This window comes from Megachile rotundata, chromosome 13 (assembly GCF_050947335.1).
Source record: "Megachile rotundata isolate GNS110a chromosome 13, iyMegRotu1, whole genome shotgun sequence".
Classification (NCBI taxonomy): domain Eukaryota; kingdom Metazoa; phylum Arthropoda; class Insecta; order Hymenoptera; family Megachilidae; genus Megachile; species Megachile rotundata.
This window is the reverse complement of record NC_134995.1, coordinates 14,252,623-14,278,017: the sequence shown is the minus strand read 5'-3', so window position 1 is coordinate 14,278,017 and position 25,395 is coordinate 14,252,623. Positions and strand designations below refer to the sequence as shown.

Below are 25,395 nucleotides of genomic sequence, written 5' to 3'. Positions count from 1 at the left end.
TACCTCATCCACTTGCGGGGGCGGAGTGGTCGCGGAGGCGTTTTTGGTCGTATTTGGTGGTATTGTTGTAGTAGTAGTAGTAGTAGTAGTGGTGATGGTGGTGGTGATGGTGGTGGTGGTGGTGGCTGGGGCGCCGGACTCGTGAGGGTGTGAGTGGGTGCTAGTCAGGGACGCGTCCCTTTCGCGTTCCATCGTAAGCTTGTAGACCTTGTTGCGCAGGGTACTACGCGGTATCCCGTAGATCACGGCTGCCCTTCGTGTTCCGAGTTTGCCACTCTGGATATCCCTGAGCGCGGCTTGCAGCTCCTCTTCGGTGTACGTCCTCCGGCTACCCCCGGCAGCCACCACGGGAACACCACCGACACCTGCCACGGCTGCTGCGGCCGCCACGGCCGTTACTGGCCCGGTCATACGCGGTTTCGCTCGATAACACGAACTAAAAACACATTCCGTCAGATTCGTAACGTTACTTTGCCGCTTTTTATTCGTCAAACACATTCTCGCTCTCTTTCGAACGTTCCAGCCATTCAAATCGTAGTCGTCGATGCACCGATCTAAATTCTCCGAAAACAACCTGTAGACGAAAGTCTACGCTGGCGTTCCGGCATGGAAACCAACAACGAATACAACTTTTCGTAACTAGCATGGTCGTCCAAGATTTCCCTCGTCAATGTATCGAACTTTCAAAGAAGTTCGATATTAATTGGCCAACCAAAGCCACAAATATCGACGTAACCGTGCCGGGTTATTCGTTACGTTTCCTAGCCGCAGACTCACGTGCATAGGTGATTGGTCGATCGAGCAATCGGTAGCGCGGTGTGTACTCGGTACCCACGTGGCCGGCGCGGTACGCGCACGTGTTCTGCACGAGAAACGAATCGATTCAACGGCGTGTTTCTGTTAGCGCTTTGATCTCCGGCATTATGTAGCGTTTAGGTGCATTACAGCGAAATTTAGCTGCAATATTATAGAGTCGCTGCGAAGCGTTACGCGATTAAAACGATTCTACAGAGTTTTACTTCGATAGCATTTCACTCGTCCTCCATCCTTTCCCCTTATATTTGGCCAATTTTTTCGAACAAGTAGTCGATAAAACAAAGAGACACGTTTGCATCGTGGACGTTCCGGGCCTTCGTTTAGACCGGAATCGAGTATCGAGTTACGAAAGGTTCTCGAAGAGATCGTTCTCGGGAATTTGCTCCGATTGCAAAAAAATTCCGTGAACAGATCCCGGTGACGATCGTCGTTAGGTCGATCGCACCAGCTTCTAATTTCGAGTGTACTTGCGTGGTTTCGATGCCGGGCTATCTTATCGTTAATTACGGCAGGGCGCATGCGCGGGCGCGAACCGAGACCCTGGTCACGTCTTCTTTTCTCCAGCGTCGATCTTTCTCGCGCGCGACGCACGACACGCGAGCGAGGTACTTTGTGCCTTCGATGTGTCAGGAGGTGCAGATTACGGTGGACTAATAATAGACGACGATAAAAATTTGACGCGCAAAATGTTCCGCGGGGAAAACAGCGAAAACACGAGGGCAACGTACCGTCGACACGCTTCGCGACTTTGACTCCCCGTTTCTCGCGTTCCTTCGATCACCGGGTTATTTACTATTCTCGAATCGCGACCCCGTTCGCGAACGATACAATTTCGACGGATCCGAGCTAGCTTCTACGTCGTTCGTACACGGCTCGCCCGTCGATCGCGTATAGTTCGAATTTTGAACGAGGACCGTCCGTCCGATTTCTCTTCCGTTCATCTTCGATTAACTTTCACGGCCGATTCGGACACGGCAGGTTTCTCTTTGTAATTTTCGAGTCACCCTTTGGAACGGACGCGCGATGCCGGCGAACGATAGGCGTACGAAACGAAACGCGTCGAGCGTTTTATTTGTTCGCGGCAGAAACGACAACCGCGTTTCGCAGGAGCGAGATTAATTCGGATTATTCGCCGGGGACGTCGCGAACGCATTGTCCGGACTAAAGGACGAAAAATGTTACAGACTTTCGAGCAAATTTTAGTAACGAGTGGATCCGTGGCACGACGAGACACGCGACGGAAAAATCGTCGAACAAACGGACAGCGAACGGAAAACTTTTTAATTACCACTTTATACGAGCGCGTTATAACATTCGAACGCGAGTGCATGTACCTGGAATCGCGTTTAATAATACAACTTTTGCATCGTACAAAAGCGTCGAACGCGGAACGCAAGAGCTTTTCGTTAAACGAAACGACAACGACGGAATGATCGCGGAGTACGATTATCCCGTCCGCTGAAACGGTCGTTGGTTCGACGATCGAATCGGTTGTCGATCCCCGCGAAACACGCGTCGCGCGGAACGCGATCGGAGACGCTTTCCTTTGCTCGTACGGAATGCAAATACCTGTATCGAGAGGCAGGTTCGTTTCGCTGCGAAGTGTAAAACGAGTAGCGCGATAACGCTGGAACGAATCGACGCGATGCGCCTCTCGTTTCGATCACGAACAAACGGGTTGTTGGACGAACTCGAGCGACAAAAAAAAAAACGGACGAAACGCGAACGTTGTCGAAAAGTCGGCGTTTTCGGTCGGTGCATCGGTCAACATCGTACATCGTGTTTATATCGAACGTAAAAAATGGCTACTCACTTAAAGATGCTCTTAGGGTCGATACCTGCCGTCATCCTTAGAGGTATTTTCTGTTGTTCCAGCAAAGATATGTTGTTATCCTGCGACAGAAAGCGAAACGGTATCGTTGACGTGACGTGGTACGCGGGCGTTCGAAACGGAATCGGCTAATAAAACGTGAACGTTGTCGAAGCACCGGACGGGACGATTTCGCGTCCACGCAGCACTAGGCGGCAGGAGAAGGAAGCGAGTCTACACAACCCACGCCAGAAGGAACACGTACCTGAGAATTTTTCGGTTTAGCCGAGAGATCGAGCGGTTGATCGGCCGACGTTCCACTGTCCTGATGAGGTTGCACCCCAACGAGAGGCGCCTCCCTCGGTGGCAGACACCACTGGGGCAACAGGGTGGGGTATGTGCTGGTGAGAGCGGCGGCGACCACGGACGCCGCCATCGGGTCCACCTGGACCGACATCGGTGACTCGGCCGATCGCGAGCTGCTGCTGCTATCGCTCTGCGGGCTCTGCAGGATCCGACATCGAACGTTACGTTCGTCCGACTCGTCATTGGTCGACGAAACGCGCGAGGAAAGGAAGGAACTGATTACCACCGGCGTGGGAGGGAAGAAACGTGGTCATCGGGGATAAAAAGGAACACAGACCCGTCGACGCGACAGCGCGACCGCGCGACCGGGACAAATCGAATCCTGATCAAATTCGCTTTTCGCTCGTCGCGTACGCGGCTCGGCTTCGTGAAACTTTTATAAGGCAGTCGCGTCAAAGCGATCAAAGCTACCGGCCGGATGGACCAAGGCGTCCGCTGCCTTTGCGCGAAATAATCAAAAATTGAACATTTCGTATCCTCCGTATCGAAGGATTGCCCCGCGTAGCGACGCATCTTCCCGATACGATCAATTATGCGCTCTGAAGAATTTCGCGACGAGTCGCTTGTCGCGTGGCCGACGCCAGGGTGACGATACCGAAATGAATTATTCGTCGGTTCGCTCGTTCGCTCGACGTAACGTCACCGTGGCGCAACCGGGTCCGAAGTGAAACGGAGCGAAACGAAGGAGTCGGAGCGTCGAGTATGCGTGTCCGTTTTCTACCGGAAGCATACTTACAAGGGGTGGCTGGTCATCGTGCGGTAGTTTGCCGTCCAAGCAAAAGTAACACTTGTCCAACGGCTTCCAGTCTTCTGGCGGTGGGCTGGTGCGTCGACTTCCGACGAGAAACGTCGCCACCGTGTTTCTGCTAGCTACCGGGTCAACCTCCCGACACGGCACCGCTGACCTGGTCCCATCCGAATCCGTGGCCGGCGTCGACGGTACCGTTGGGCCTCCGCCTCCGCCGTTCGGCGCTTCTTGCAACTCCTCCTCTTTTTTCACCCTCAGCAGGCCCTGCGTCACCGGTGTCCGCTCCAACGCAACTTCGTCCGTTCGTTCCTGCAACGAAACACCCCTTTTGCTCGTCTCTACTTATCGTCTACGTTTTAATTTGAATTTCAATTGTTTTTCTATTAACCGAAAACCGATAAAATAATAAACGAACCTTGGTCCCTTCCGTATCGGTAGCGTTGGCGATCGGATAATCCCGTGTCACTCGATCGTTCTCCCTCCTGAGAGGACTGACGGGCCTGTCGGCGCTTTCGTCGAGCTTCAGCCGTTTCTCCGCCTCGCTCGAGCTTCTCCTTTCCTCCTCTTCTTCGTTCTCTTCGTCGTCCTCTCTGTCGTCCGTGGTCTGTCCGTCGTTTTGCCGGCGTTTGCGACACCGCCTGATCGGGATGGTGGTCGTGCCGGTGGTCATGGAGCCGGCACCCGCCGACGCGATCGTCGCTATCGTGCCTGTCGCCGTGCTGCTGATGGTAACGATACTCGTTCCCGTGGTCGGTACGGTGGCCACCGTTACCGTGGCCGTCGTCGACGGATCCGCTGCGTTCGTCGACGATTCGTCTCGCGCGACACCGTTCGCGAACTCGGCCTCGACGACCTCGGCCTTTATCTCGTCCGGCCTGAGCCGACGCGACTCCTCCGACTGCTGTTGCTGCTGATAATGGCGATGGTGGTCTTGAACGGAGGGTTGAAGATGATGGTGGTTTTGCAAGTGATGCCTCTGTAGGCTTTCCTGCTTCAACAGGCCCGTGGTGGTGGTCGTCGTGGTGGTCGTCGCTGCCGCTACCGTCGCCGCCGCTGCCGTTCCTATTCCTATTCCTACTCCTAGTCCCGTACCCGGTCCAGTTCCCGTTCCCGTTGCCGGGGCCGGTGACGCCGTCGTTGTGGTCGTTATCGTTGTGGTTAACGAGGAGGACGCAGGATGAAGCGAACGCGGCCCAATTTGTTCCAGGCTCCCGGGCACCGGGTCGCAGGGCGACGAGAACGCCGGGTAGAGCCGGTGGTGGGGCTGTATCGTCGCTGATTCGCTGCTGCGAGTACCGCTGTACAGGGTGTCCTGATATTGCTTCCATCTCCTACGGCCCATCAACTCCTCCGCTACTCGTTCCAGACCTGCGACACCACCGCGACTACATCAAACGATGACGAGCGCCGCTTATCCGCGGTTACCCTTCGCGAGCTTGCTAAACGTTGCGCTCGAACGTTCGATGAAAACCAAAGCCTACGACGCGTTGCAACTTTCCTCGATAGATACGCGATTAATCGGAGGATTCTCGGCTTTGTTTTCGAGCGCAACGCGTCGTGGAAAAGCGAGTTCCTCGCGCGAACGCGGCGATCCGTTGACCGCGATAACTGTCGCGCGTTACGTCGATGTCGGAATCGCCAAAATCGCATGTTCGGGAAACCGACCGGACGCGGTGGTTTTTCGAAGGTCACGGCGCGGTAGTAACACGCACGTCCTACAAATCTTACGATACGTTGCAACCGAGGAAAATGCACGCTTCAAATTGCCTTTAGTACGTTCTTGTTCTCCTTTTTTTTCTTATCGACTTTTCATGGGATTTCCTCGAAACTTTCAAGACAGACGAGGTACGTTCCGTTCTCCTTCGCGATTAATTTCGAAAAGGTCGAATAGCCACGCAGGCGATTCGCGACGCTCGCCGCAGTGGCTAACGATAGACGCGTCGATAACGAAACTTTTTTCCTTCCTTATCCAAAGGCCGAACACTCGAGCGTTATCGTGGCAACGTGACGTACCTCGTTGCCGGTGCTGGTTTCTCGCGAAATTTTTGTTCTCGAAACGAAAGAAAATATTTAACGCGAAGCGAACCAACTCGGATTGCGTCGTTCGACCGCGTTTACATTTTCTTCCGCGATCGATGTCGCGAGTTCAAACTACTCGTGGCTCCTGTTTTCGAGCATCGCGTCGGAAGAAACGCGTGACGACGCTAAAATACACGCGATTTCCTTTCGTCGACGAGTCTCGAAAACCTTGGCGTCTAACGTGGCTGGTGCGTCTCGCTCGTCGACCGAGTTGAAATTGGGCCACAAACGCGGGTTTTGTCTTCGCGGAGTGTATTCGCTTTGAATGCGTCAATTGATTCTAAACAGACACCCGGTACGGTGGCACGCGTCCCGCAAATGCACCATAACTGTCACGCCATTTGGTCGTCGCGTGTGCTACTAGCGCACACCGACCTACCAATGCACCTAAATACGTTTAGGTGTGTACGTGGAATTCGCGTGCGCAACGAGATCGAACGCGGTGGCGATTTTTCATAGCTGCCACTTTTATTTCTCACCGAATTGATTTTGTCGTACGGCCAGCCAGGCTTACTTGCGCCGATCAAAGCCAAATCGTCGCTTCGTCGACTTGTTCCTGTCGCAAATTTTTCGAGATATCTAATTGCGAGTAGAATCGTCGACAACGAAATTCGATGAAATCGATTTTCTACGAACGTATCGATCGTTACGCGCGTCGAGGGTGCGACGCGATCAAGGGAGGATGTCGCGATCACAGGAGGATATTCGGAACGCGTGGGTCTTGCATTTTGTCATTGGTTCGATAATACGTAACACGCGACGAACGGTCGCGATTATTTACACGCGAAAAGATGTCGAGAAGGTAGGCTCGGGCAGCATCGATCGGGAACCCTGAATTAACGCTCGCTTGGCTGTAAAAGGAGTGCGCGCAATGAAAAACATCTGAATAAATTATTATTGTTTGTCGAACGTTTCGAGCGAACACAGCGACGCCCCCCTCGTGGCAGCAGTTCATCGTTGTCCGCACGGCCATTATTTAAACGCTCTAGTTCCACGCAGCTTATCAAATACAGGTATAATGCCAGTTTGCGGAAACGCGAACTGGATCTGCGTCGAGCCACTGCGACGTATCTGCTTGCACGCGTTGCTGTCAGAAAAACGTATGACATTACGGTCAGGGCTGACTTTATACCCAGGCACACTTTAAACCTAACTCGAGCGGAACGTGTTATTTTTCCGAACGATTAGACTTCTCGTTTCGTAATCGTTTTCGGGATTCGTGGTATCGCCTATGCTCGCTCGCGGTAACGATCCAACTAAACAATTAAGTAGCAAAATATCGTGTACCCGATTGTTCGACTACGGGAATACTGGAATAGCGAATACCTAATTATCTCGATTATGCTCGCTCGACGCATAAACGACACGGCATCGATGAAAACCGAAGGTGTGATCAATCGATGTTCCGTGTAACTTGGACTCGTGTGTCGTGTCCATTCGTTCGCCGGAAAAACGTGACGCGGGTATAATGCTTTCCGCGCTAGCCTCTGGTGGATTTTAATAATGCATCGATAAGGAGAACGTACAAATTGCACGAGTTAACGCAATCGCTGTAACTCGTTAATCGACGCGTTAAGACAACCTCGAACTTCTTCGTAAACCAAGTAAACGTACACCAAGAAAACTATGACAATTATACGAATCATCATCTCGCGGGAACGCGCAGACGTCAAGGTTGCACGGTGAGTCATGAAAATCTGTCCGGAATAAGGCGATCGTTACACGAAATTCATTTTTTTCTTTTTTTATTTCGCGTTAAATTTAGCCTCGTTTCTCGATGACGTCAAATCCAACGCATCGGTCGTACTAGAACAAAAGAAACACGGCGAACGTCGTAAAAAGCATCGGGGAGTGGAGGAGCAAAGTGCGAGGATTTCTTGTCTACGATGAAATTAAGCGTAATTCGCTTTTCTTCCGCGCGACTCGAAAAACACGCGAAAGCAATTGCTTTGTTTTCGGTGTTAATCGCGCGACCTGCAATCGACGTAATTTCGTCGCGACTAAGTCGAGTACTCGGATGCACGAGTATTGGAATGATCGAATCGAGTACTTTTGGCTACCGAGCTCGAGAGATACCGCCAATTTTTTTCGACATAGTTCCAATCGACTCGTGTCGCAGAAGAGTCGGCTTCGCGCGTAATCAATGGCCTACGAAACGGTAATCCGCGCAATCTTGGTCGAGTGGGCGTCGGAACGCGAATTCCTAAACGAATGAACGCGGATCTTGGAAAATGCAACGGTACAGGTAACGCGACGAAGAAACGGAAACGTCTTTCGCGAGACGTTTCCTAATGACGTAAACTGCGCCGAACCGAGGAAGGGTGAATTTATCTCGTCGCTCGTAACCTAGCAAAAGCGTTTTCATCCAGCCAGTTCCTTTACGATGCTCGTTTCTTTCCAAACCGTAGGAACGTTTCTCAAAGTTGGCCAGAAGAAAAACACGAGTCGAATCGAAGATGGGAAATCTCTGTACCGACGACCTTCCTTCCAATCGTTACCGCTTCCCCAGCCCGCTCGATGTCCTATGACTTGACATTTTCCAGGAATGCTTGGTCGGGTAAGGACGGCCATTCTTCGTTGGATATTCGTGGCGAGTAAAGTTCGAGTCCTTGATCGATTCCAGAAGTAATTAGATGGTTGGCGCGCCTTTGGATGAAATTCCAGCAGGAGGCGCCGAACCAATCTTATCTGGCGTGCTATTTAAGAAGAGCAAGAAGTAGGGCAGATGACCACGCCCGGGATTAAGCGAACGACGACGCAGACACTTGGCACCATGAGCTTTTCTAGCCTGTAAAACGACGATTCCGTGCTCTTTCGAGGTTTCCTCGTGACTCAACGGACAAAACGAGATCGTCGAGTATCGTAAATTGCTCCAGAACTGTCAACGCCGCTCAAAACCACCGAAGGAGTAGACATTTTTTTTTTTCCCAAAAGCGAATCAGAAGCAGCGAGTTACAGCGGCGCGGTGTAGCGCGATAATAAATGGAATCGAGGTGGAAAAGAATTTGCAGAGGTCCCCGGAGCGATCGTCTAGTTCGGCTCGTTCCTTTGATAAATCGAGAATCAAAACGAGGAAGATTCGAGAACGAAGGAGAATCTACTACTTTCGACGGGTGTCCTCGGCGAGCCGAGGATATAGCGGCACCATTCTTCAATTCTAAATCGAATGGCCTCGGGCCCCATCCGACCAATGACAGAGCCGCAATTTTAGATCCCAAGCGCGCGCGCTATATTTCCCCCAACAGTTGTGAAGTCTTGGTGTTCATTCCCTTGGTCCCGTCACTAATCGTCGGCCCGTTTCGACCAATGGCAATCCGGTTTAGACGAGAGTAGAAGGTTAGGAAATGGGTGGTCGGGCATGGTGGGGCCGCAGCTGGCTCTCACGACGCACAAGGCTATCCTTTGTCCGAAACTCGCTTGCGATTCGCCTGTGCCGCCGAGCTAAGCCTTCGAGACGATAATAACGAAATAATTGCGATAACGATCCCGTTGTCGGACGATACACCGTTCGAACGCGCTACCTTTTCCTCAGGGAAGATGGCACGCGAGAGAAAAACCTCCCAGCGCTCGAGATTTTCTGGAATCACCGTCTCGAGGATTTTCTTCTCCTACGTCGCCATTTTCTGCCCGGAAAAGCTTCTGAACCGAGCGGTCCGGTCACGAAACGTCGACGTACGACGGAAACGTTGAAATCGGAGCAACGAAACAAGACGTCGCGAGTAATAGGCGGTAACGTTTGGCGCGATCTTTCGATCGATCGCGCGGTGTCGTTGATCGGTTCGAAAGACTCGCGTACGCGAACCAACAGGACAGAGAGGGGAAAAAATATTCCTATAGTCGGTCGCCTACTCGAAGAGTTATCGGCGTCGCTTTGTTACACGATCACGAGGTTCCCATTCACCGGCGAGAGATCGGTTGGTGGTTTTCGAGGCGAGCAAAGGACAGAAAGCAAGATGGATGTCGAAATCCTCGGAGCGTTACTTGTCTCTCAACAAGGCATGGAACCCAGCCGTGCCTCATTAAGATCCGCGAAACGATGCTTGCCAAAGATAGAGTCTACGAAGGTTACCGGTTAATCTTGCCGAGATATTAACACCTAAACGCGCCCGAGTATTCCGTTTAACCCTCGCTCGACCGATACTCGGTCAATTTCCATCCAAGGTTACATTACGAGGCGTCGTTTCGACGAAACGCTGCGTCGCTTGGCGCGATAACGGGACCGAATGATTTCCGTTCGCGCTCGAAAATATGTAGAATTCTCCGATCGCTTTCCTCGCTTCCCGTGTGCAACAATTTTACACGGCGAAGCTCGGACGGGTATCCGGCTAGCCGTTTGCCCACACGACGGTTAATTGGCCGCGTCGATCGTTTCAGACGGCCGCGAAGTCGCGATTCTTGAAAATCCAGCAGTTTCACTGGCAAAACGCGACGGTCGTGGCTGTAATTTCGCATTGTTCCAGTATATTATTTCATTGCACGATATCGCTCCATTAGTTCGACCCGAGCAGTGATTCCCGAGGTCATTATACCAGTGGAGAATCGTCGAGAAAGAGTGAGTGGCAAAGGCGAAGGAGGTGAAGCGGTAGAAAGACAAAGAGGAAGCGGAGAGAGAGAGAGAGAGAGAGAGAGAAGTAGAGAGAAACGAGGCGAGTAGAGGGAAAGAACGTGAAAGAGAAAGAGAGAAAGATAGACGAAGAAGAATGGTCCGCGAGGTCAGCCCACGTTCGTACATATTCTCACGTAGATCTCTGTGTACGTACCGACGCGTGCACACCTTGACGAACATTGTCGAAGAAAAAGAAGCAGTCGGGTCCGCTCGATAATACATCGACCGCCTAGCGGTTGGTACACGAAGCAAATGCACGAGTAAAATGGAAAGGCCGAGGGACAATGAGTCGAACGAGAGACCAGAAATTTTTTGGCAGCTGGTACTTTTGGTTAGTCAAGTCGGTAGTTGAAGCATTGCTTTCAGGTGTGCGCGTTCCACGTACATTGTGCGTTCGTTCGCTTTATTCTCTTCTGCCTCTTTTGTAACAGCCTGTGACCGCTCCGTTGTTTCCTGTTTCTTACGATTCGTCCGGATTTGCTCGCAACGGTCGATCGAACACTCCACCCGTTGCAACTGCGACATTTCCTTTAATTCGATCTTTCGAGATACCTTTCTTTTATACCGTCCACCGTCCACGCGAAAAAGTAACGAGCGATAAATTACGAAAGAACGTATCTCGTTTCGTTCGCGCGTTAATAAGGAGAGCGCGAGAAACGAAAGCCAAATTTTTGTAACGTCGACAAAACGAGCGTGCATCGCGTTGTATTTTCGTCTTATTTTAGCTTACTAAGCGATGCAGACAGCAATCGGATACCGAACGTACGGCAGAGTCGTCTTGTGACCCATTTATCGTCCTCCGGTGTCTACTGTTACCCGCGGGAAGACTCGCGTCGCGAGATTACCGTGTGGGCTACGCTAAATTCATCGTTGACAAAGAAGTGACGTTGACGAATTAGAATGCAACGGTCGGAAACCGTCGAGGCGGAAGCGCGAAGGACATCGTAGAGTCACGTTGATATAACAGAGCCTTAACATCCTTTTTCCGCGAATATTTCGATAAAAGTATAATTGGATACGACACCGAAACATTTCTCGTTTGTTTAGCAAATTCGTAGCTAGAGATTTCGTTCGGTTGACTCTATATCTTCTTGCGTGTAAGTTATTAACGCGATAAATTATGCATTTTCAAACAAAATTCTATTGTCCACGGATTTACGATAATCGACATCATAGATTAAAGTGGTAATTGCGATACATTGAAATCGAATTTTGTTCGTAGAGCAGTCCGATTTAGAGTCGAAACGTCGGCATTAATTTCACTGTATTAACCGTGGTAACGAAAGAAGAAAAACGATAAACGTTGGATTTCGAAGTAAATCCTTAATACCTTTAATAATTTATCTTACTAGACATGGCTATTTCTAGCTTGGCGGTTAACGCATTAACCACGAGCTGCATTCAAGAAACGTAGGATACAGTCAGCGAGTTAGAAAGAGAGAGGAAGAGCGAGTAAACTCATAGATCGAGATAGAGAAAGTAAAGTATGTAAGAATGGATCGAGTAAATAAAGAAGAATGCGAGAATAAGACAAAGGCAGAGATTGGAAACAAAGAGTAACGAGTAGCGATGGGTTCGAGTACTTATTTTGCAAGTAAATTGGAACCTTCCGTTAATATAGTGGACCCTTCATATTTTCTCGGGTTGTACGAATAGGACAGAAAATTACAAAGTTGAAATTGGCGGAATTGGAAATTACGCCAATGTCAGACGCGTTTTCCTCGTGACTCGTCGGTTCCTCTTTTTTCTCGAAGACCGTTTTATTACCGTAATATAACTTAGACAGGAGGAATTAGCATGAAATTCGGATCAAATCCCATAATTGGCAACGAGAACGCGACAAGGAGAAACAGGAAAGGCCAGATCCGAAGAGACAGATCGGAAACGGAGAAAACGAGATGGAGCGAACACGCATGCTGCGTTGGCAACGTGCACGCGTACACGAACACGTGCGCACAAAAGTGGACTGAAAACGAATGCGGCAGGCACACGCTTGCACCGGCTAATATCATCGTTTTGACGTCGTGGTAAAGCAGAGCTTTGTGCGGATGAAATTCGATGGACGATCCAAAAAACAAGAAGAAAAAAAACGAAAAAGATAGGTTAAAATGCAACAGATCGCCGCCGCTATTCATCATTGGATTAACGTTTCGAGTTTTTTTTTTTTGTTATACTAGTAGATTCGTATGACGCGGCTAGTACGCGCGTGAATGATACTCTAACGGGCCATTCGCGAATTGTGCCGTTTAACGGTAGATCTATGAATTTATTGCTTGTCTCGTGACACGAAAAAAAGAGGAATCGAAGCTTTTCATGACAATTTGCGCGCGTTTTCACTTCGAATCGCATTATTCAATGTCGTCGATAACTTCGCAAATAATATGTACATTTCTGATATCCTGACCACGTAACACGATAGAGCTCAGCGCTAATGGATTTTCGCTTATGGTTTTCTTTTCTTGGTTTACGAACGGAAGCGAGTAAGTTCGAGATCGATGTCTTCTCTGACGTTTAGGATTTACGTCTGAAAAATTCGATTACGTTCGCGTCGCAAACGGAGTCGAGAAGTTACGCGATGCAAACGAACTCGAGCTGCTGTGGGATATTTCTTTATATGTATTCTAAACAAACATTTTATGATTTAATTTCGCGCAACAACGTACATGTTACGATAAACGCGTTCGTTTATCTCGTAGAGGATAAAGGCAAAGACGAAAGGTAAAGGGATATAATTCGAGAATAAATAGATGAAAATCCGTCGAGTTAGGTATAAAACGATGAAAAACCTTGACATTTGCGTTGAAACTCAATGGACGACTATTCCGGGAATACGAATCGCGTCTCTGAAAGTGCGCGATTAAATAATACGAGAAACAGGCGGACTGGTGGGTACAGGCTGACAAAACGAAAAAGAAATTGTATCGCGAAAGAGATAATTTATCAAGTACAAAGGGGACAAAATTACCGGTATACGATATGAATTTTACAACTGAAACCGACTGTTCGCTGCGACACGTTCGTTATGTTTTACAAGGAGAATGATCATTAATATCGTTCATTGATATTAATTTCTGTCAAGCTTGATAATTATCTGACAGGTCATATGATCATTTAATGGATTATTATGCGCTTCCATCTGAGTATTAACGCGTTTTCAGTGTTTTAAAAACCAACCCGACACGCGTTTCGTTGATAATTTTTCAAACTGTTTACACGCGTCCTTCCCACACTCTTCTGCCACCCGTTTGATTTCATCCGGGCGAAAAATATTTACTAAAATATTGCATTATATTATATCATATTATACGAAACGTACTTTTTACCCGCGATGTTGTTCCTTTCTTATTTTCTCGTTCGAACAAAAAATCAACTCGAATAAAGAGGAATCGGTTTCTCGACACCGTGATTTTTCCTACGAGATAATTTTCTCTTTAATATTTTTTTCTAACGCGAGCGGATCGATCACGCGACACTAGCAACATACGCGATACCAATTTGTTTCGTTATATCCTTATCTCGCGTTTTTACGAACTTTCGATTTGCTGAATATGTTGCAGGCTATGTAATTGGTACAGAAAATCGACAGGACAGCAGCGTTTAGGACTGAAAAGAATAAGAAGAAGGAGTTTGTAAAAGAAAAGTGTAGAATGATAGGGCAAATAGAGAAAGCATAGGAAACGACGCGGACGAGCAAAACTCACATTGGACATCGAGTCGTCGGATCGTTTGATAGAGTGCCATATTCCGCGGGCTAACCACAAAGTCGATCTTCTGTCGGTTGTCTATCCAACGCGGTTCGTTACGCCGTATTCTCGAGTACTAATGTCGCTTTCGAAGCATTTCGGAGGGCGCAGCAAGGCGTTGCACCGATCGCCGGTCGGGTGGGTTCTGGCGCGGCGAAGGGTAGGCAAAGACAAAAAGAAGGTGCCGCGTCATTTTCGTCAATTTAACTTCGGTCTCCCTTGCTGGTAGGCCACGTAGGATCGTTCGGCATTTCGCCCCCACCGGAGCACCCTTCTCTCGCCACGTCCGCCCCTGTGTGTGCCGCTCGCCCCCACCTACGGTTCGCCTCGTCTCGCTCCGTCTCGCCCCTCCGCGGCTTTCGTCGAAGCGAGGTCAATCGACGGAGAGGGCCGAAGACGACTCCCACCCTTCGTCACCAGCCTCCCTACCACGGCTACTCAATATCGTTTCATTACGCACCCTGCTCCGCCATACCCATCCTCCACCACCACCCCCGAGACCCGTTTCCCTCCAGCCCCGTTGCGCTTGCACCGCCGCTACTCCTTCTCCCGATCACCCCTGACCCTCCTCTACCTTTCTCTCCGCCGCCACCGCCACCTTATTCTCCTCTTTCCGTTTCGCCTTCACCCCTGAACGTCTCGCTTCTACCTTGGCGACGAAACACGAATGCCCACGAATTTTTATTGTTACTTCTCGCGCGGCTTCCTCTCGCCTCTCGCCAACCCCCCTCGCGACCTTTTTTTATGCGCCTTTTAACGATCAGCAGTAACTGCACCCGCCCGAACGCTCCTCCTTTCCTATCTTCACGCCCCCTCCTGACCCTCGGTTCGAGCTTTTTCTCTCCGTTTCTTTTCCTCGCGTCTCGGAGACGAACGTTTTCCGAGACCCGTGGCCGCACAATGGGAAAAAGAACGGAATAGGCGAATACGCCTTGCGAAGTATTCGTTTATCTCGCGCGATAGAAAGAGCAACAGGGAGATCGAACGAACGTTTTCGTCGTGGTAAATTCGTGTTCGATTCGATGGAACGAGTTATCGAGTTCGAGCGCTGATTCTCTGTACTCCGAACGGCCCAGAATCCGCGGCTTCTTTAGAGGGTAAACGTTCACGACGAGCGTCGACGCGAGCTCTCGAGACACGGTACACGTGGACGCGCATTGTTTCTCGAGTAGTCGTCGATGCGACGCGTGGTTATCTATCGGTGAAAGAACCGTGGACATTTTCATCCCGTACATACGTACTCTACGCGTCGGTCTTTGTATTCCCAGCGATGTTCCGCGTCGCGTGCTCGTGCGGCATCGTTACTGACGAGGAGGCAGCGAAGCACGGGAATTTTCGGCAACTGGTATTTGATCGAGCGTCGATTCGTACAGCAGAATCACCGAGAGAAACGGGTATCGCATCATTACGGCCGTGGCGTACGCGCTCGACACAGCCGCGTACGAGGATTACGCGCAAATAATCCGTTCAATCTAGATTACGTGACAGGCGAGTTACGGGAATCGGTCGCGGTGGAAAAACGTCGAAAAACCCTTGGAGTCGGAAGCCGGTGGTTGCGCGTATGCACATCCCGTTCGAGCAACACGTGCAACGTAACAGGTCGCGATAGCGGTTGGATCGCGTGAGAGGGAGAACGGTCGTGGTCGGTTCACAGGCTCGCGACGTCACGCGGCATCTTGATATTTCTTTTTTCCTAAATCACAGTCGACACTATTCGTACACCAGCACCGTCACCACCACCGCCGCCACCACTACCGTCACCGTCACCGTCACCACCACCACCGCCACTCGCTACTACTACTACCAATACCACCACCAATCGCGAACAGCTTTTCGTATTCGCGCGGAACACTCGACTCGATAGCAACCACGTTGTATCACCGCGACGACGAACGACCGTTGCTACGCGATCGTCTCGACCACCGACGGGCACTCGCGTCTCGACGGATTTCGAGCACCGTTACCCTTCGTCACCCTTTCCCGAACCCGTACTGGTCGATCTCCGAAGATCATGGAAGTCTCGAGAGGAGTACCGACGACGGAGGTCTAACGCGCACACACGCAGTTCTTGCTCGCTCTCCGCCTCCGACTTCGTCTCTCCAACACCCCTCGTTTCCGTTTCCTCTCGTTCTCTTCGTCGCTCGAACGAGCCACCGTCGGTGCTTTCCCTCGTTCGAATCTTCGCGACGGAGAAAGAGAGCCTTCGGTGATCGCGAAGAAGAAAAAAAGTGGAAACAGGAGAGTCCGGGAAGAAATCGAAGGGCGGGGATACAGCGACGGGGGAGGAGATCGGGTGGCAGGAGGGGGTGGGAAGGACTCGCGAAAATTTCTCGACCACCAGCGGCAGCTGCGTTTCGAAACGCGGAGAGACGTTGGCGCGACGAAGAAGCAGAAACGGGACGGAGACGAAGGGGTGCAGCAGAGGGGTTGAAGAAGGGTGAGGTTACGAAAGTGGAGGAAGAAGCGTAACGACGAGTGCACGCAACAGCAGCGCGCGTGGAAACGCGGCTTCTACGAGTAGCGCGACTCTTCTCTTGACGGACTAACCCGAAGCTAAGAGGGAGAGAGGGCTGCCGAGAAGGGGGAGGAGGAGGTCGGTGGGAAGACAATGGTGGGGGCGTGAGCGACGAACGAGTAATAAAGGGATGAGGATCGGGAAGAGGGAGGACGAAAGAGGGAGAAGGAAGAAGGGAGACGGTAAGAAGAAGAAAAGAAGGTTTCGGGCGGCGGCCGGGATCGCTCGGTTGTCCGTGGTCAAGGCACGCAACTCGTGTGCGGTATTCTCCGCACCGAGCGGCGCCTCGCTCTCTCGCACGTAGGACGCGGTCGTCGAAGTAGCGGTGGTTGTTGCGACTGTGACGATACTCGTGCCACGCCGCACACGTTGCCGATCCTGTCGAACGCGGCTCGAACGGAAAGGCGAGAACCGGTGCGCGAGCCCGTGGATAGGGTAAAACCTATTAGAGATCGACTATGCCATTTTTCCTCGCTCGGATCATATTTTACGCTGACCTAATTAGAAACGCGTCGCGTCGCACGAATTTTTCGAAAAATTTTCGTTAACTCGCGACATCGATACGATCGAAAAGATTCTCGACGACGACGAGTATCGGACGCAGAGGCGAAGCGTTGCCAAATTTACGAACGACGTACGCGCGAAATAGCAGTGTTTCTCGACAACGTGCAGCAACCACCCTGTTGAACGTACGAACACGAGTAGGAGTCACGCCTGGCTCACAGTCAACCAGGATTCGGCGTTTCGGTTCGCAACAGGTCTCACCACCGACCTTGCTTCTCTCTTTCCCTCTCGTTCTATCTTTCCCTCTTCCCCTCTCTGGCCCCTATCTCTCTCACCCTCTCATTCACCCGCCCTACCACCCCGATTCACTCTCACTCTCTCTCGCTCTCTCGTTCTCTCTCCGAGCATCGACACACAGACGAGCGAGTCCCGCTGTTGCATCTGTGTATCTCCGACTCGCTCGGAGATTCACCATGCGGAACGTAAGTCAACGCGGCTAGTCCCGCTCGTAATCGTTTCGAGAATATTCGCGACGAGTTACAGCGTAGAGGGAAAGTTCGCGAATTGGAAACGTCGTTGGTAAACGTGGCTTGCACGGTCTCGTTTCACTCACCGACTACGAAGACCATGTTCTTTGTCCATCGCAGCAGCTCCCGTCGGATGTGTCTGCGTTCCTGTATGCAGCGGGCATAAGGGCATTCCGCCATTTTTGAAATCACATCTTAGAATATATGTGTGTGCGTGCCGGCCGGGTGCGCCTGCCTCGAGTTCCCGCGTGGATATCCACCCCCTCCGCCTCCAGCCGTCCTCCGTCTCCGTCGTCGTCGCCGTTGTCGTCCTCGTCCTCGTCCACGTCCTCGTCCTCCTCCTCTTGGTCCGCTTCCTCGGTCTCTGGTCGATCGATCGGCTTTCTCGATCTCCCCCTCTCGATCGCACGGTTCGCTGTAGTTTTACCGCGACCGGTGGTGGTTCCGCCGCGTGGTCGTGGTCGTTGTTGAGCGCGCGCCGCGAACGCGAACCGTACCCGAGGAGGACGCGAGGGGAAAACGTATCGCGTATGCACACTGTCGCTTCAACGTGTGCGCCGGGTACAACGTCACGCGTGACGTAGCCCGCGCCAGAAACGGACAAAGCGGTCGTCGTGGTCGTCGAACGCCGACGGTGGGAGTCTGATCGCGTTCCTGGTCGAGATCGGGGTCGCGATCGTTCTCGTCCTCGTCCTCGTCCGTGTCCTCGTCCTCGTCCTTCTCCACCTGTTTGTCGCGGTCGCGGTCGTCGTCGTTGTCGTCGTCGTCGTCTTCGTCGTCGTCGTCGTCGTCGCCGGCGTCGTTACGTCGGATGCGGCGGCGCTTCTTCGCGAACGTCGGAAGGATGGCGAGCCGACGGCAGCGACGGTGACGGTGGCGGTGACGGTGGCGGCGGTGGCGGTGGCGATAACGGTGGCGGCAACGGCGGCGGCGATGCTGGTGGAGTAGGGATGAGAACGCGGAGAAACGACTACTCCCTCGTGCTGAGACAGGGTTACGACGGCACGGAAACGCACAACACACGTGCACGCTTGCGCCCTGAACGGTGCGAGAGTGCAGTCTGTCGCCGCCGGCAAGTCCTGCCGCTGCTTCTTTCCACTTCCTTCTCTTTCGGCGTTCCTTCGCTCCGACCGATTTCGCCTTTCGCGCTCACCCCGCCGGTTCTTACTTCGAGCCTTCTACCGGTCGAACTTGACCGACCGGCCCCGTTATCTGAAACAATCGGTAAATCGATCCTGTTAGTTCTCCGTTAGTACTACGTATCGTATCCGTTTAATCATCGATCGACGATCGATTTTCGTCCGCCACGATCTCGTTCGTTCTCGAATCGAGAATATTTCGTCCGCGAAAGGTGCTGTGGCCCCACCCGGTCGCGCGATAAAGGTGTCGTTGCTCGAAACGAAACGTCGCCGGTAAGAAGAGCGTTGGCCCGATACAGCGTGGACAGAAAAGAGATAGGGGGTGGCTAACACTCTCGCGCGGTAACGCGCTATGGCCAGAAAGGTATGGGAAATCGAGAAGGACCGAAGGTAGTAGGAAGAGGAAGAGGATGAGAAAGAGGCGCGCATGGTGGTCGGAGGGTAGCTATAGGGGCGGATTCGCGCGCTCTACGCTAGCAAGGGGGTGGGAGAGCGCACCATCGAGAGAAAGAGAGAGGAGCCAGAGTGCGCCTAATATGCAACAAGAGAAAAAGAATTGGCGATCAATAGGTAGTAGCTGGTAAGCGTCCTTTCATCCGCCCCGCGGACACCCTCCTCCTTTCTACTTGCCCTATTCCCCTCTCGTTCGTCGTTCACCTTCTTCCTTCTCGGTTGTCTCTATCCTCGCGCCACCCAACACCGCCTCACCTCGGCCCACCTTCGCCTACTTCACCTCACGGTCCTACCTTACCAACCCCTTCATTCTCTCATCGCGAAACTCCTTCGTTCCGATGTCTTTGTCGCCGAAATATTCCTACCCTGTCAACGCGTCAAACTTTCTCTTTGTCGTCGATAATCTAACGCCTTCTAATTGCCTCCCCTCTCTTCTCCCTCTATCTCTCTTTCTTCGCGGATCATCCTATCGCTTCGGTCGCTTTTCCTTTCGAAACAAAGTTACTCGTGGCAAGATAACGAGAAGGCCAAAACGTTCGAAGCGAGACAGGCGGCGCAAAGTTTCGGCAAATCCGTGTTGCGTTCGACAACGCGCGGACGTTTAATCGGGGTAACGCGATCGAGGTCGGCGATCGATCTTGGTCCGGTAGTCGAGAAGAGTCGGCGCGACGCGACGAGCCGTATAAACGATCAAAATCGGAGCAGCGCCGAAGCGTTCGTTAAAAGCGTTTGATTTTACGTGTTGATATTCCGTTCGCGCACGGACACCGCGCGATGAATAGAAGTTGGGCTAGCACGGCGATACACCGCACCGGTCACGCTGAAAGATCGATCGGATAGTACTCGTAGGTAAGCCTATGCGAACAATATCGATGAAACGCACGAGGCTTTCGGTCGCTGCGGTTCTACGGGTGTTCTACATTTGCCACGAGCCAACCGCGTGCGCTTCGTCCAAACTTTCGCCGCGACGCCACGTTCACTGAACTGTCGCGTCGACGACGCGGCGTGGCTTCACGTTTCTATGCCGAGGGTATTTCGGCAACGATGCCTCGAGATAATTACAGCCGTTCCATCTCCTCGTATCCTTCGATTTCTCGTCAACCGTGTCTAATTGGTGGAAACTGTTGGAAAAAAAGGCGACCGCTTTTGCCGAGCGTTCCACTTTCGGCTTGGTGCACGCGTCCGCGTACTTAACGCGTACCGAAGCTTCCAACCGATGTCGTTGAACCTTTACAGGCACGCCGGTCGAGGGAAAAGTGACTAGACTCTTAGAGTGTCTGAAAGTGGCCGAGAGTTCCAAGATGCTCGAGTTTTGCCCCTGTTGACTGTTTCCCGATCGAAACTTTTCCCCTTCGATTTCGCAGCCGCGACTCCACCGTCCAATTCCAACGACGTCACGCTTTTCCTGCCTTAATTATCGCGTTTAGTTTCGCGAGCGAACCTCCTCGTTCGTTTTTTTACCCTCGACGATTCGCTTTAATTTGCCGGTTCTAGAGAAAAGCTAATAACCGTTCGTCGTGTATTCTTACGTCTTGCATGGTCACCTTACTCTCTAAGTTCCTAATCGATTTTCCCATTACGCGAATCCGGAGAGTGCTTCGCACACACTCGCTTCGTTTTCCGTCGTTTCGTGTCCAGTCTGCATTTCCGTCGACGAACAAACTTTTCCGTCTTTCTCCTTCTCCTCCTGGAGAAGAGGGACGCTAGCTTTTTCCATGCTCGCGTTTTTCTCCCTTCGGCTTCTTAGTGATGGCCTCGTAACGTACATAGTCGACGGATTTCGATCCGGCGTAATCGCGATTTCCACGTACTATCCGATATCCGTGTAATCGTTCCGCTATCGTAGATCGCTCGACCGTGGCCGAACGTCTACTTGATCGTAAAGAGGACAAAGCGCGTTTCAGGATACTCCGATCCGGGTTGATCGATATCGGTTTATAGTTAATGGATAATTTGGTACGTAAATGGCATCGAAGAGGGCAGAGATACGATTTCAAAGAAGCTCGGGATACGCGTCGGGAAAGCAACCGGAATTCCGATAGCGTCGTTTCGGATTTTCGATCGGACGCTTTTCGCGAGTATACCGTTACCCTCTCGCGATTAACGTTCCTTCTCGGTCTCTCGTTGCTCCACGAGCGATTAAATCGGTAACGCCGCGGAACACGGAGAAGTCTCGAAACGCGGTTCCGATCGACGTGGCGCGCAATGTTCCGTCGAACCGGAATATTTCTTGCGTCGTTTTCGTTCGGAAGTCGTGCAGTGTCATTCGAAGTCGGAGGAATTTTTTTTCGTCGCGATGGAAGAAACTCGATGACGAGCTCGCAAGATAGAAGAGCGTCGCGATAGCGCCGGGGTGAGGGTAGGTGGTACTGCTTCAGGAAGAGCAGTCAGGGGTGGTCGAGAAGGAGGATGAGGACGAGGACGTGGACGAGGACGTGGACGAGGACGAGGCGGAGAAGCGGAGAGAGAGACGGTGCGCTCAGTTTTTTTCCCGGTCGGGGAGGCAATGGGCGCGAGGCAAGGGTGCGTTGGATTCGGTTACTTGGTCTCACCCCTTGGACCACCTCCACTCTGCCGGCTCTAGCAGCAGCAACAGCGACGACGGTGGCGGTGGCGGCGCGGCGGCAACCGTGCACCGCTCTCTCTCTTCCTCTCTTCTCGTCTCGCTTTTTCTCGCTTCGACCATCCCGATCCTTTCCTCTTTCTCTCGCCACGTTTCCGTCTTTCTTTCCCGCTCACTCTCAGTCCCTCGCTCGCTTTCGTTTTCTCCCTCCGTCGCTCTCCGTTTCTCTTACTCCGCGTCGTCTCTGTTCCACGCGCCTCAGCACGGTGCTTCTCGTTTTTTTAACGAAGGATCCGCTCAATACCTCGGCTGTCATAACCTCCCGGCACCCTTCCAGGGTGGCCCGCCTGCCACGGCAAAACCCACCCTCCGCCTTGCGCCTCCACGGGGCCCACCGACCCTCCCGACCGGCGAGCCACCACCTAGCACCCCCTCGCGTTCTCATTCCTCTTCCCAGTTTTTAACGTTTCGTTCGACGTTTCCCTCCGGGCGAGCGCCAGGGACGACGCAAAGGGGGGAAGTGCATTTCGTCGTTACTTTGTTTTACGTCCTGCCTCGTCTGCCCCTCTCATTCTCTCCCTCTCTCTCTTCTCTATTCTTCTGTTCGTCTCTGTCGCACGCACTCGTACGCGGCCTCTTTTTCTTCTTTCCCTTACCGACACCCTATCGTACCCTCTCACCCTTTGCTCCAGCTATTCCTCTGGCACATCGTTCTTTCTTTTCTTCTCTCTTTCTTCCTCTCCCTCATTTTCTATCTCTCTCTCTCTCTCTCTCTGTCGCTGTTTCGGCATCTTTCATCCCCGTCGCCTGCTACTTTTCAAACTATCCTTTGGGCCGCGTTTATCGCACGCCCATTCGGTCGTGTTCCGCTTTCACGATTTTTCTGATTCACCTTTCGAACAACGATTCGGAATGTAGGTGAATATCGGCAGGGAAAAGAGTAGGCGCGAGAGCATGAAATTTGCGTATTTTTTTTTTCGGGGTAATCGAGTTTTTACGGAAAATGAAACGTTAATGCGCGAGCGAGATTCTGGTCCGGTTGTTTTAGAGAGGGTGACACGATTGACCACGAATACCCTCGTCGCGCTCGACCTCTTTTGATCGAATCTGTTAGCGATGAACGGTCGACTGCACCCCCAAAATCGCGCTCGGGTCGGCAGAGATTTTAAAATTCTGGCACAAGACGCGATCGAGGCACGTAGCGTGTGATCGTTTTCGTCATTTAACGAATCTTGTATAAATTAGTTCACGCGAAACAGCACTTAAGGGTTGGAAAACGACGAGCCAAGTAATAAACGAATTACTCGTTTACGAAACTTTGATTGCCGCAGAAATATCACGATAAATCGTGAACGTAATTATAAAACATCGCGATTATAAAGCGTGGCTGGAAAATAAGTAGGTAAGAAGATCGAGAAAAACAAGGTAGAAGAATTTGACGCGTATTAATTTAAGAAATTAACGAGCGAACGAGCAGGCGCGAAAGTGCAGAGGGGTAGGCGTAGAATCGAGACACGTTTCGAAGGAAATTGTAGGGAATACTGGAAGCGATAGTCCTCGTGGCCGGTGAGAACGCTTAAATCCTGTTTGGAGGCTCTCGAGAATCCTGTGTTAGAAGTACCGGCACGACATGGCTCTCGGGGAAGCAACAGTTCGTTCTGCACCCCCTCCTTCTACCCTTCGCCGCTTCCACCCTCTGGTATCCTCCTTTTGCTACCCTAAACCGTTGCCACCAAAGCACGGAGTTACCCCATTCCCTTCCCCGCGTACCTCCTTGCCACCAAGATGTTTCTCGTCTTCGTCGTCGTCCTCGTCGTTGTCGACCTCTCGAACTCGCTCTCTCCTTCTCTTTGCACGCTTCCATGACTATACTTTGGTTGTCTACTAAATTTAGACTGTCGTTTCTCTCGCCGCCCTCTTTCTCTCCTTTTCTCGCTACCGACACGCTTCGGACACCTCGGTCGACTCTTGCTGCTCGCACCAACTTCCGAGCGTAAAAGGGATACGACCCCTAACGCTTCGATCGCCATTTTCTTCCCCGTATAAAACGTCACCGGCGAGTTTTAGCCCGTGTCTCTTGCGAGAAGTAGGAACTTAATAGACATCGATCCCAGCCGTTAATTACGATTCGTGCTCCAATATCGCAGGTGTCATAGTCGAGGATCAGACGATCGACCGTGTCGGTGCACGCGTCACGCTTTTGGAAGCAGCTGCGCCGAGGATTTGTGGAATGTTTCGAGACGATCGAGGTCTCGATTCGAAGACGGGGATCGAATTAATTCGACATCGTGAAACGGAATGCGATCGAACGGATTAAAAGTTTTTGGCCCGATCGCCGCGATAATCCGAATTTTCGACTCGATACGAATCCGATGATTGCGAGGATGTCCTCTGTGCGGAAACGAGTTGTCCGGAAAAAGGGGAAAAAATTTGTTGAACGAATGTGAGCGCAGGGTACAAGGGGATAGAGCGAGAGTGAAAGAGATACAAAGAGAGGGAGAGAGAGAGGCTAAAAGCGTTGTAAAACAAAACGTTTCGCTGGACGTAATTTCCAGCTGGGAATCCACGCTGCGAAATGCAATAAAAATCGTTTCGCTTCATCCGCTTGCTCTCCATCGCCGTTCGAAAAAACTCGAAAACGCGCGACTGCTCGCATTGCCGGGTTAAATACGCGTACTCGAAGCTCGTGCCGATACAAACCGTGCCGTTTCGAAGTGAAAAAGTAGGCTGGCGGCTAGGCAAACTCGTTACGCGTAAAGACGAAATCACGTTCGAATCGTTGCCGAGTTACGGACGCTTTAGGAAATTAAACGACGGACGATTAGTTTTGGAGACTACGACGAAGTAACGGCGACGTTATTTCACGTTTGAATGGCCGTTATTGAGCTCTAGCGATCTAATTTTCTGTCACTTTCAGACGTCATCGGATGAGCCCGGCTCATTTCGCTTTATTTGCTCGGCTCGTCCTTATACGTGGCCAAACGAGGTCAATGCGTATCGATAGACCAGATTTAGGTCTAAATCTGTATCACGTTGCTGGAAATTCCGATTGCGTAACAACTCGTTGGTTAGACCTTAATGGTTTATACGATCGATCCGAGTCGACGTGTACCTTCGAAAGACATTACGAAACTGTACGAAACAGGAATCTTCCTAATTTCTCTATTCTCTTTTCTGCAGCCCGCGACAGGTTTCTGAGCTCGTCCTTTTCCCGATCGAGGATCGATAAATCCGCGATGACGCAACGAAGAATCATTGCGTCGAAACGGCGTGGCGCGACGCCACGGAAAATCCAGCACGACGGAAAATGCCTGCGGCGAACGCGATTCAAATTAATTTAGTCGGGCGGCCCTTGGATGCACGGCGGGGAAAAAAGGGTGCCAACGAGCGAGAGAAGGAAAGATCGAAACGAATTTAAGGGAAAGAGAAACGAAGTAGGCGCGTAGGTACGTATGTACGAAAAGCTCGGTTTCTCGCCCGGCACGTTGCGTCGCGTTGGTGCGACGAAGACGAGGAAGACGTGTGC

At 51.6% G+C, this 25,395-nt stretch overlaps 1 protein-coding gene across 7 annotated transcripts in view; it reads right to left on the bottom strand.

Moving 5' to 3' along the window:
* The window catches only part of Eip93F (Ecdysone-induced protein 93F), a 77,865-nt gene that overhangs the window by 26,478 nt on the left and 25,992 nt on the right, over positions 1-25,395 (bottom strand). For 3 of the 7 annotated variants that reach the window (XM_076539341.1, XM_076539343.1, XM_076539342.1), the window contains exons 2-7: positions 17,801-18,926; positions 4,156-5,108; positions 3,729-4,049; positions 2,892-3,131; positions 2,630-2,709; positions 4-436 (exon numbers count right to left, since the gene is read on the bottom strand). In XM_076539341.1, coding sequence (XP_076395456.1) covers positions 4-436; positions 2,630-2,709; positions 2,892-3,131; positions 3,729-4,049; positions 4,156-5,108; positions 17,801-17,894 — 2,121 coding nt within the window. In that variant the 5' untranslated portion in view covers positions 17,895-18,926. Of the gene's footprint in view, positions 1-3; positions 437-2,629; positions 2,710-2,891; positions 3,132-3,728; positions 4,050-4,155; positions 5,126-14,126; positions 14,613-15,409; positions 15,538-17,800; positions 18,927-25,395 lie in introns of those variants that run through there. The other 4 variants (XM_076539344.1, XM_076539346.1, XM_076539345.1 and 1 more) reach the window with 4 other exon arrangements.